The 12,464-nt window shown below is 47.0% G+C and overlaps 1 protein-coding gene and 1 long non-coding RNA gene across 3 annotated transcripts; one reads left to right on the forward strand and one right to left on the reverse strand.

The window, feature by feature from the left end:
• The first annotated feature begins 1,437 nt into the window (after positions 1–1,437).
• Positions 1,438–8,955, forward strand: LOC133278596 (uncharacterized). 2 transcript variants are annotated; one of them, XR_009746604.1, is made up of 3 exons: positions 1,438–1,536; positions 2,476–2,545; positions 8,676–8,955. It is a non-coding gene; the product is annotated as an uncharacterized LOC133278596 (long non-coding RNA). The 2 variants fall into 2 exon arrangements; XR_009746603.1 differs by lacking the exon at positions 1,438–1,536 and having other exon boundaries at positions 1,615–2,545; positions 8,676–8,772; positions 8,899–8,941.
• ZBTB2 (zinc finger and BTB domain containing 2) lies at positions 3,771–12,403 on the reverse strand. The gene is made up of 3 exons (XM_061471583.1): positions 12,270–12,403; positions 8,339–8,522; positions 3,771–6,809 (listed from the first exon to the last, which is right to left on the reverse strand). Exons 2-3 carry the CDS (start codon positions 8,509–8,511, stop codon positions 5,447–5,449), a joined length of 1,536 nt encoding a protein of 511 aa, XP_061327567.1. The 5' UTR covers positions 8,512–8,522; positions 12,270–12,403; the 3' UTR covers positions 3,771–5,446.
• Between the last annotated feature and the right edge of the window lie 61 nt (positions 12,404–12,464).

Raw genomic sequence — 12,464 nt, forward strand, 5'->3', positions numbered from 1 at the left:
CCCTTGGAGAGCAGACACTGAAGAATGATTTTGCCACTTAGCTAGTAGGTCTTAAAGACAAACTGAGGAACTGCCCTCTTCTACAGTGCTTGCAAGCTGGTGTGTCTTCAAACCCACCAGCTTTACTTTAGTCAGAGCAATTCGAGGCTACCCAGAAGACCGTGTAAAGCTCGGAGTGTTACTCTTTTGCAAATGACCTCTGCCCCTTATGATCAGTGCAGAGACATCAGTGCTAAGTGCCAGTGGTATCATATCCCTATTTCTCGTTTCTTATAACCATGTTTAATGTAATTCCTTGACAGCAATAGGAAATAAATGTGCTCATTTCCCACATAACAGCCACCACTGAGGAGTGGTACTACAAGCGAGTATTGCTACCAGCAGCTACTTGCCAGAGCAAATAAATCCTCTTGGCAGCAGCAGCTGCAGTTGCTTCCTCTCACCATGCAAAAACCTCAGCTCCTGTATGCACTCTGGAGTGGACGTATGCACTCTGTAGGGCATGGCCAGGCGCAGAGGAAGCTGTCACCTCACACTCACTTGCAGGAGTATCAGAGGCAGAAAAATGTTTTATATGGTGTTGCAACACTGCGTGACTTCTCATGGTAAAACACTGCAACAGGCTGCCCAGAAACGTGGTAGATGCACCATCCCTGAAGACATGCGCAGCCAGGCTGGATGTGGTTCTGAGCAACATGATCTAGTTGAAGGAGTCCCTGCTTGTCGTTGCAGGGGGGTTGGACCAGATCAGCTTTGGAGGTCCCTTCCTACCCAAACTATGCTATGAAATGTAAAACACCTCAGTGCTACTTCCGTGCCTTGAATGTTCCCACTCTCTTAAGAGGAAACAGTTAATAGAATGTTAAAACTAAACACACCAACCCAAACCAACCCCAAACCACCCCAGAACAGGAAAGGTGTTGTCCTTAGGGGCAGGGCCACAATTTTACAGCCCTTTACTCAGGGCTGCTTCCTGAGTAACTGCCCAGCTGTCTTTCCGACTGCCTGTTTAGCATGAGCTGCTTTCACTGTAGGTCAGTCCTCGTAGCACAGCTCTGCACACAGATACGAGCTTATTACAGATTTCAGCCGGACACTGGTGGCCCTTTGCTCCGAGACACACATTTACCCCGGGAGACTCCCCAGCCCTCAGTATCACCCTGGCCTGTGGGAAAGGTAACAGACTTCCCCAGTCTGTCAGTTTCCAGGACTAAACCAACCGCGAGGACCCAATTCTCTCTACCCACGCCGGCAGCGGGTATCGGGCGGGAAGAGCCCACTCCGCCCCCACGCGTCCAGCAACGGTACGCCATGTCCTTCCGCTCACACCAGCGGTGACCCGGGCAAGAGGAGGCGGAGGGAGCATAAACCCACCTGAGGAGGAGGGAGATAACCGCCATCGGCCAACAGCCGCCCTGCGCATACGCGCTTCCGGCCGTTACTGCTTCCCACAGACCTGCCGGACCCGATCTCTGCAGTTGTAGTGCCGGCTCTACGCCCCTTTCCGCCCTGTCAGGGACCAAGCGCCGGCGAGCCGTGAGTGTTAACCTCCGCCTTCCCGGCCCGCGGTCCTGCCGCAGCTCCCCGGCAGCGGCTCTCGCTGCCCTGCCCTGCCTTGCCTTCGGTAAGGCAGTGCCGGGCAGTGGGGCACGCCGCCTTAGTGCCCCTTTACTTGGGGTGAACCCGGAGGGCTGCGTCATTGCGCCGGTTGGTGCTTCTGAGGGATGTTGTGGGGAGAGGGAACGTATTTGTTACACAGGCCTCGTGTGTGAGAGGAGAGCGGTGACCCTTCAGGGCATACCCGCGGTAGGGGTTTTGTAAATGCAGATGGTACCGCAGCTTTACTGGAAAATAGTAAGTAGGGCAGGGAAACTGAACTTTAATAAACTCGGTGAACAGGAGTGAGGTTTCTCTGAAGGTTACTTTGCAGTTCTTGTACACAAATCAGGACTTGTCCTGGGTCTCTTTCCATTGTCAGTATTGCCAAAGATGTCATCCGTATGCCTCAAAATGAGACTTTTTTTTTTTTTTAAATCTGTGCAAGAATGCAGATTTAAAATGTATATCAAATAATAAGATTGAACTGTAGAAATGGAAACATACAAGCTCAGGTAGGACAACAGCTAGGCTTTTTAAACAGCCAGGCTTTTTAAACAGCCAGGCTTTATCACCACTGCTAGTGTATCAGCCTTGAATGATGGCTGATTTTCACTGGTTAGTCAGCAGTTCCTGCAAAGCTGTCTTCTTTAGCAGAAAATTCACAACTTCAGGAGGTGAGCATATTGACTGAGTAATAAGCAACTGGGTCACAAATTTCTGTGTCAGAAGTTTAAAGTTAAAACCTAAAGTTATCTTTAACTGTAATAATTCAGGAAGGATTTAATGAAAAATCTTGAACAAAACTCTTACTGTAATTACCCACATTCTTGATGCAGGCGTTAATAACCATAACATACTGTTCCTAATTCATTGTAGAGGAACAAAACTGTTCAACCAGGGAGAGGCAATGATTTAAACATCACTATGGAACATCAGACAGTAACAGGTATTTAAAATAAACCATTATCATAGCTGAACACATATAAAAATAATTTCTTTATTATGACTTTTTTTTTTCTCTTTACCTAACAGTGTTGTTTCTTAAGAATAAATATGAACAGTTGAAAGTATCTTTTCTGGGCCTGTAGTTTCATGCTTCTGGCTATAGCAGTGCTACCATAACCAACTTCTTCCCTGTTTGCTTGTTCCCTGCTCTATGCTGCTCATTCTTTCAGCAGCTGGGAGGCTATGCTGCCCAGCAGATGAGGGTCTACCCATGTGAGAGTCACCACTTCCTACCCTCTTCAGCCTGGATGTTGCCAGCAGCAGTGCTCGCTTCAGTAAGCCTCCTCCTCCTCCCTGTTTCTGCCCTTGCGCAATCCATGAGTTGCTTAAAACCCTCTGCAGAGCTGAAACAGGGAACAGATTTTAAGGAAAAATAGCACTTTTACATACTGGTTGTTTCTCAACACTTGAGCCCATGTTCTCCAAACAGTGGAGAAGGAGAGGTGAGAGTAGGAATTAAGGTAAACCTGGTGCTGCTGAATGTCTCACAAAAAATGGTGTGGCCATCCATGTGTCCCCATCTGAGACAGCCACCTACCTGGGGCATTGAGCTGTTGTACTCTGCACTGAAGCAGAACTGGAGCTCTGTAAAAACACGAGCATCTGACTAAGCAGTAGCTGACAGATGAGGCAGCAGCACCTTTGGCAGCTGTAGTCATTTTGGAAATGAACTTGTGACTGCCCCTAAACCACAGCTACCTCAAAAGCCAAACTTACCCTGAATCAGGAAAGATGTATTCTTTTGTTTTCCTACTCTGAAAGAATTTCAGGCTAAGTGAGATGAAATAAAAAACTTCTAAAGAAATTATACTGGTAGACGAAGATCCTAAACCAGTTTTAAAATGGGCAACACTAAAATAATTGTGTAAGATGTGATTTCTTTTTACGTCAAAACACTTTTATACTTTAAAATAAATTGATTTTCAGTTATTACTGTAATACAACAGATAATAAACTCAACACCACTTACAATAATTGTCACATAATAAACTGGGAAAAAATGAGTACGCAGTGATTTTTTTTTTTCTAAATCCACTGCTTTAACCTTTAGTTAGCTATTTGTTCATATGTATGATGGAGGTTTCAGTCTGATAAACAGAATATATTACTCAGTAGGAGCTCTTTCAGAAAGATTGAAAGCCAACAACCTTTCACCTTCAACTGAATAAATCGTATCCCATTTAATTCAGTTTTTATTCAATGAAATGATGTATAAAAACTTACAAATCTGAGAACTTAACTATACACAAAAAGATGATACTCAGTTTAAATGTATATGCAGAGAAGAGCTGTAGTTTGTGACTTGCCCTCCCACCCCTCCCCAAAACCACACACCGTCTCCGTTTATGATGGGGCACTTATTCCGTCTGCTTATGCCTTCTGTTGGCCCAATAATTGCTCTGTGGGCTTCACTGCTGCTGTCAGTTTAGGGTTTTAGACTACCAGCAAGAAGTCTGGGCATCTATATAAAATAATAAGAATCAACAACTTGATTTTGAACACAAAGATGCAGTGCTACCATCAGCAGTAACTAAAACTACAGAATTCACCCTTTCAGGTTTTGCAGACTTTGTCTTGGCTTTGAAAATAATGGGATGCTCACAAAGCAAAATTTGCCAGCACTACAGATTCACTTTAAAACAACCATGATCCCCTATTACTACAATGTCTCTGCACCATTTTTTCCTCTTAACTCATGCCATTAAACCAAATGAAATTGTGGACATTTCTTGCCTGGGTAAAAAGCTTGTCTCTCTCCTTCCATCCAGAATGACTGAAACCTACAGCTAACAACCCATACCTGTGCTGCACTAACAACGGCACTATGCTTACCAGTATGGAATTCTCCAGTTTCCTTTGTAGCTTGGATGACCTCAATTACCTATTAGCTTCTCCTCAACAGGCCAATAAAAATGCACACAGCTTGGAATGCTTTACATTTGATTAAAAATAACCGTGCCATGACTAGTTTTGACAAACAACTAAAAGACATTCTGGGCTGAATCTCAGAGTAGACGGCCAGTTACTTAAAAAGGACATGTGTATTTGCCTGTACCCAATATACACACAAACACTTTATATATATATATAAAAATCTTTATACATATACAGTATTTTTATATATATATATAAAGATTTCCATCACATTATTATTATAGCTACTTAAGTCAAAATTTGACCAAGTAAGTACTTTGCTTGACTCAATGATGCTATGTGAAACAGATACCCAAAGGCATACTTGAAGGAAAACATATGTCTAATAGAAACCCGACACCCTCAGCTCTTACTGACTCAATGAACAGAGATTTTTACATTCACTGAGAAAAGTTCTGAAGGTTTTAAGTTATAACCGTAACCAACTTGCAGATGGTCTTCTAAAAAGCATGGTGTTTTAATCTGCCAGATCTTCTCAAAATGCCTTTTACCAGGGAAACTAATATAAATATATATTTTTCTTTGTTTACCAAACTGATACTCATTTCTCATTATGCTTGTCATTGTATCTAAATACACTTTTAAGCACTCTAAATTTTGTTTAAAATCTATTAAATTTGGATTAACTAATACTATCAGCATAGTTAGCTGGATTATTTTTTCACACATTCCTTTGTATTAAAATCAATTATGTTGTGGTTTGATGCAATAACTTTTTTTGTGTTTTGGTGGGAGAGGCAAGTCCAATTTCCTAACGTGCCAGTACAGTTCTCGTTGCTGAAGACAAAGGGTGGGAAGGAGGCTGGTGGAAAAGATGGCAGGGGTATGTGAGGTAAGAGGTGGAGGGAGGAAACGATTGATTTAATAAAAAATAAGAAACTTTAAAAAATTGATACAGGTTTCACATTCAGTCTAACAACACTGCTTCCTGCTCTTTTTTGATGGAGGCTAACACTGCATTATCAGTCTCTGTAGCTTCTGTGTCCCCACCACCTAGCAGAATGGAGCGATCTTCTTCTAGTGTAAAGACAGAGTTTTGATTTTGGCACGAATGTTTGACTACTTCATTGGGAGTGGAAAACGTTTTGTCACACAAGTTACATTTGTAGGGCTTGTTGGTCTGTACTAGCATGTTGTCCATTTGACTGCCTTCCTCAAAAGTACAGAGTTCCAGAGTCTGTTTGTCCACCATGGTGTACGTGTCCATGCTCTGGTTTAGGCACACGTGTCTGGCAGCCTGGTTAGCCCTACAAAAGCTTTTGTCACAAGTGCTGCATTTGAAGGGCTTGCCAGTGTGTATGTACATGTGCTCCCTCCAGTGGCTTTTCTGAATAAATTTGCGACCACAAATGGAACATTCGTATTTCCGCCTTTTTACTTCCCTCTCTTGATCTGCCTGCTCCAAGTTGTCTATGTCTGCAATATCAGAGGGGGGCGGTGTCTCTGACTGCTGCTGCCCATCAATTATTGGGGAGTCTGAGATCTGCTGCAGCTCGCTGTCACTGATCATCCCTGCTTCAGGCACTTCCACAGCATCTTTATCACCTGTGTTATTACAGAGAGACAAAGACATATTACTTTCTCCCTGCTGGTTAGACGTGAAGGGAACTCCAGTGTGAATCTGCAGGTGCTCACGCAGACTACTTCGCAGATTAAACCGGCGACCACAGAGATGGCAGGCATAGTATTTCGGGAAGCTTCCGTTCCTTTTCATAATGCTTGGTTTGACATGTGCTATTGTGAGTGAGGCAGGTTGCTCATCTGAAGAAGATGCTTCCATGTTGGCCTCTTCACCTGAAGGTGAATTATTACCAGCAGCAGACACCAATTCTGGAGATAAAGAAGATGGCAATGGGTCGGAAGCAGACATATTCGTCCGGCTCACTTGTGGCAGATTTGTAGCTAACTGCGAGAGCTGCGAGCCTTCGGAAACCTGCTCCTGGTTCATTCGCGACGTCTGTGGCCTTGGTTCTCGCCCGAGTTTGTCAGTCGCTGATGAAACCTTAGTGGGATGTCTTATCTGGTGATCTGCAATCTGAATGCCATATAATGAAGATGCTAATGGAAAAACTTGATCCGGGTGAGAAAAAGTTCCCTGACTTGCAAGGCTGGCCTCTTGAATTAGTGGATATGCATGCAGAAACTTTATTCCCTGTTCTAGTCGAACTGGGTCAATAAGTTGCGGTGCCATCTTCCCCGTGTACATCAAATGCAAGAGATAACTGAAGATATCTGGCTGTATGTCAGTCGCTTTCAAGCGGACACATTCACTGAAAGGAGAAACAGAATGATCAATAAGAGATAAGGAAAACTTTTTTTTTAACCAGATCTAGGTTATTCCAACATTGGTAAAAATCAGAGACATCTACTTAAATTCAAAAGGCAGAATCTGCAATAAATACAGAGAAATGCTTTAATGTAAAAAAAGCTCATCTTACTGGCCACTTGAAAAATGACTTTTTTTTTCCCTCAGAAAAGCAACTGGCTTGAAAGACAAAGCTGCCCTGTTGCAGTTTGCTCCTTTCTAAATTGCTGTTGTATTACAGATTTGTTGTCACATGTTAACATATTTTGTAAATTGTGATGTTTTTCCCCTTATTTTGGTTGGATTCAAATGCATCAGTAGCTAAATTAAAATCTGCTAGCACTGGACTCTAAATTCACAGTCTACTAAGCTTTTCTTAGTACTTAGCCCTGGAAACATCTAAAACTTGCCTGTTTGGCTTCTATGTCTTACTAAGTGTTTACAGTTAAGAGTTCTGCAAATGCGTGTATCACCTTGGCTCAACTGCATTATGATCCAGAAACAGCACAGGACAGGATGTGAATCCCCTGAGCATCTGGTGCAGTAGGTACAGCCTGAGCACATTCAACCCGTGGATGCCACACTCCTTGCAGAGCAGAACAGTAGCTTCCCTTGATCAGGGAAGAAGAAAGGGCAGCACCAGCAGTACACCTGGTCAGGTTACAGTCTCTTGGTTATAGTGCTCAGCAAAGGGAGATGCTTTGGCTGCCATGGCAGCCTAACGGGACTGAAAGCACCTAACAGGACTGAAAGCACCAACATCCTCCAGCTGAGAGCATTCCCTGTGCATCAACCTTTTGAAACACCCACCACCCCTCCAGCTGAAGCTGGATCTCTGTGCAGAAAGAGAGGCAATGTTCACAGAAGAAAGAAAATCAGGAACACCTTGGTTAGGCCACTTGGCTAACAAGAGAGGAGCTGGGATTCTTGCTGGTTTTCAGAGTTATTTGCAGTTCTTGTATTAAACCAACATTAAGGAAAGGACAGAAATTCAGGAATGGTCATGACTCCATGCTGCAGTCCGAATACTCTTGCTAGGTTACCAATACAGTAGGTTACCAAGCCAAAGAGTTAAGAGTTTCACTCAACAAACTTTTTGAGATAGTTCAAATATTTGTGAAAAAGACCAAATAATCTTTAAAACAGTCTTATGCTTTTGTTACAGAAATGCCAAGAATAGTGCCAAGACAGACTAGAGGATAGAGAGTGGGGGAATGAAAGTGTAAGAGTGAAGACAAGATCCTTTAAATTCTAGGAATTCTAGGGTTTTTTTTTAAGGATAAAGAACTTGTGCTAAATTGTAACAGTAGTGTTAATGTATCACAGTTTAACACATTTTAAAGTGAGATTCTGTTTTGCAGGCAAGTCTGGATTCCCTATTCCTCATGTCATTGCAAGAAGCAAAAAGAACATTTTTAGGTTTCAAAATGCGATTAGACCTCCTTAGCTTAGCTAACTTAACACCCTTTGAACAGTGAACCTTTTTACAGTTACCTGGTCTGATGAACAAACAGCATCTTGAAGTAGTTGGAGAAAGAGGCAAGGACTGATTTGTGTGCCTTGAAGTAGACATCACCAATGGCCACTGTGCAGTCACACAGGAAACCAAACTCTCTCTGAGCGTTTAGCTGCTGCAGCAGAATAAGTCCATGGTTGGCCAAATCCATTTTTTTCCACTCTGAAAAGCAAATGACTTCCATGTAAAAACAGCAGATGCTCAGATGCAACAGTAGCTGTCCCTTAACAGTTATCTTCCGCTAATATCCATATGTCATGCTCTAGTAACACCTCTTAATCCCAAGCTATTGTATAAATGATATCATACACGCAGGCAGGTTTCATGCTGACCAATGCAATTCACAAAGGTGCAAGCAGTTTGCCGAGGCTTAAAGAGCAAAGAAGAGCCAGGACTAAAGAGTGCTGAAAAGGTATGTGGGGGCTTGGATATAGAAATACAAATAGCAAAAAGAGAGGAAGAAACGTTAAGTAGTTAAAACAACTATTTGTAATGGGAAGGACAAAGTATTTTGATTATTACTTGACTGTTCAAACAGGAAAAATAAATCTCCCTTCTGGTATCAGCTATGTTCACCTAACTGTGTGGAAGAGGCAAGAGCAGAACCCACTAAAAGACAAGTTTAGATACTTTTAACCTGAGTTTTCAGTGTCTCTGTATATCTGTTATTTTCTCTTTCTTTTCATAGAGCATCTGGACTGCCATGGCAGTGCAGATGCTCTATGAAAAGAAAAGAAAGAGAAGGTAAAACTAGGGGAAGTGGCTCAAAAGCAGTAAATTTATCACAGAATGGTCTGGGTTGGAACGGACCTTAAGATCCTCTAGTTCCAAGCCCCCCTGCCATGGGCAGGGACACCTCGCACTAAACCGTATCACCCAAGGCCCTGTCCAACCTGGCCTTGAACACTGCCAAGAATGGAATAGTCTTGTTTGTTGCTTTTTTCCCCCCCCTCTCCTCCAAATGTAATAGGAAGTTACTGAAATTTTAGGTAAGGTACAAAGAACTCATTTCAGTAAGAAATACAGTAAATACTTATCTAATAGAACATACATACAGTATAAATTCAGTGAAAACCAGAGTGTGGCTATTTTGGGAAAGGGAATAAAAGTGTATTCCATGTGTACCAATACATTTAGTCATTGAAAAAAAACAAGTATTTCTACTTACTGGATAGTGAAGAATGTGCTCTTATTTAGACCAGCAACCAGGCTGACCAAGTGCATTCCTTTGCATTCACAAGAGATCAGAACTCAAGTCAGGGGTGAAAGGGCAAAGAAATACAGTTTAAGATACAGTTGATTATTTTCTTACACTAAAAAAAAAACCTAAAAAAATAAAGTTTCAGTTCTCTTCAGGTCCATCCTCTCCTAAGTTACTGCATGTTTGTACAGACAGTAATCCTCTCCTTTCCAAAAGGGGTAACACTATCAGCAGTAGCTAAAACCCTATTAATCGTTATTTAGTCCTGCAAAATGCTCTATGCAGGTAGACTTTGCCATGCTACGGAAAACACACCTTTTTCTTCTCTCTTTTTTTTTTTTTTTTTTTTTTTTTTTTTTTTTTTTTTTTAGCTTTAGTTTAGATTATTCTGCTTGCCACATATTTTAATTCATCAGTGCTAAATCCAGTTTGTACTTGGACAGCAAAATTTGTCAGGCAGAACCAACCATCAGTGGGAGGGAACTCCAAGCCAGAAAGGCATTTTTTCTAGTTACTATCACCTTGAGTTTGTTTTGCTCATAGTGACAGCAGTCGCTGTGGCACTCGAAGCTGTTGTCTTTTGTCAGAGACCTGAATTAATCTCTTTGCATGAAATGACACGGTTCATATGCAGGCACAACACTAAGTTCTTGTGTATATTCAAAAGATATTTAAATGCTTTGAACTGAAAGCACTAGAATAATTACACAGCAGAAGAAAAGAGTAAGGAAAGCACTCTGTACATTATACAGCAGTCTCCTAATACCTGAAGGGGGCCTACATAAATCTGGAGAGGGACTTTTTACAAGGGCCTGGAGGGGCAAGACAAAAGGTAATGGCTTTAAGCTGTCAGAAGGGAGATTTAGGTTAGACATTAGGAAAAAGTTCTTCCCTATGAGGGGGGTGAGGCACTGGCAGAGGTTGCCCAGAGAAACTGTGGCTGCCCCATACCTGAAAGTGTTCAAGGCCAGGTTGGATGGGGCTTGGAGCAACCTGGTGTAGTGGTGTCCCTGCTCACTGAAACAAGATGGGGTTGGAACTGGATGATCATTAAGGTCCCTTCCAACCCAAACCATTCTGTGATTCTAGGTATGTGTGTGTTCAGTTTTACCCTTAGCTAAAAAAAAAAAAAAAAAGTGATCAACACCAGCACGTTCTGCTTTAGTGTTGATAGGTTCAAGAGCTGCCTAACATACTTCTTGTGCCCCGAAACGGCTTGGGGACAGCCCTTCGGCCACACGGCTGACAGGCGGGCCGGCTCAGCCTTGTCACAACTTTTCACATCACCCAGCTCACTCGACGGCCGGTGAAAAACCACGCGAGGCCCAGCCCTGTCTGAAAGCGTGCGTTTATTTCGGAGACACGGGGGGAGAAGCGGTGGGCATGGTTCAAGGACGAGAAGGAGAAAGCGCCGCTGCCGCCCCGCAGAGGGGGCGAGGCAGGCCCGGGGGAAAGAGGGGAGCACCGGGAACGGAGCGCAGCAAACACCTGCTGGCCCGGTGCTACCCGGCCCGCAGCTTCCCGATACCCACTCGCACACCTCACGGACACCAAACCTCCCACCGAGAGCCCGGCGTCCCTTCCGCTTCGGCGGCTGAGGGCACCAGCCCCGGCCGCTCACGAAAGCGCCCCACCGCCTGACAGCGCCCGCTCCTCCGGGACAACGGCAGCCGCTCGGTACCGGGCGAGCTGCGCTACGAGCCCCGGACGCAGACCCGCGCCGGGGCCCGAAGCAGCCGCAGCCGCGCCCGCTAAGGCGTGACCGCGCGCGCGCGCCGGCAGCGAGGAGCGGGAGGCGGTGGGCGACGCTCGGGAGCTCCCGCCGCCTGCCGGCGCTGTAGCGCGCGGCGGGGGCGTGGCCATGAGCCCGCCCGCTCCCCCGCCCCTCTCGTCCCCGGAGTCACGCTCGCCCTCAGTGGCAGAGGTGACGGAGCCCTCCCATTGGCCGCCGGGGCGGAAGGCCGGGTGTCCGCGCGCCGCTCTCACTGGCTGCGCCCGCCCCTCCTCCCCTCGCTCTCTGCCCGCCTTCCCCCCCCTCCCCACCCCCCGCGCACGCCACGCGCGCACGGACGGACGGAGACAGCGCGAGACGCAGCGCGAGAGAAGCCGCCAGGGCGCGCGAGACGGGAACCGCCGCTGCTGCCGCCGCCGCCGGGAGGGCCGCCCAGCCTGCCGGGGACAGACAGGCGGGGCCGCCCCCTCCGCGCCGCCCCGCCCGCCCCTGCGCCGGATGCCGCCGGTCGGGGGGGGCCGCCCCGCTTCGGGCGGGAGGCCGCTCGGGCCCCAACCGACCGGGCCGGGCGACACCCCCTTCTTTCCTACCCCATCCCTTCTGTCTTTCCCTTTCCCCCCTTAAATCCCCGGCCCTCCTCTCTCCTCAGCGCGGGCCCATACCCCCCCCCCCCCCCCCCCCCCCTCCCCGGGCTGTGTCCCGGATGGAGCGGCCCGGCCCGGCGGGGGTTTGTCAGGAGGGCAGCCCGGCGGCGCCAGGCGCGGCCCTCCGCCGCCTCCTCTCCCCCCTCGGCCCGCTGCGGCGTGGCCGGGCCCCGCACCCGCCGCCCCTCGCACACAATGAGGAGGTAGGGCCGAGCAGGCCCCGCCGCGCCCGCCGCCGCCTCAGCGCGGGCCGCGGCCGGTGCGGCGGGGCTGGGCGCACGTGCGGGTGGCGCCGGGATCCCCCAGCGAGGCACGGCGCGGCCGGTGCTCACCTGAGGGGCGCGGGCCGCCGAGGCGCCTGGTGTCGCTCGGGCCGCCGCCGTCTCCGCGCCCAGCAGCAGCAGCAACAACGGAGTCAGCGCGGCGGCGGCGGCGGCGGCTTTTCCTGTCCGGTTACGTTAGGGTCACATGACCGAGAGCGGAGCACAGAGGCTGCAGCGAGGAGCCCCCGCCGGGGGGGAGGGGAG

This window comes from Pezoporus flaviventris, unplaced genomic scaffold, assembly GCF_033815535.1.
Source record: "Pezoporus flaviventris isolate CSIRO_AGI_PZ_B2104156 unplaced genomic scaffold, CSIRO_AGI_Pfla_v1 ptg000066l, whole genome shotgun sequence".
Taxonomy (NCBI): Eukaryota; Metazoa; Chordata; class Aves; order Psittaciformes; family Psittacidae; genus Pezoporus; species Pezoporus flaviventris.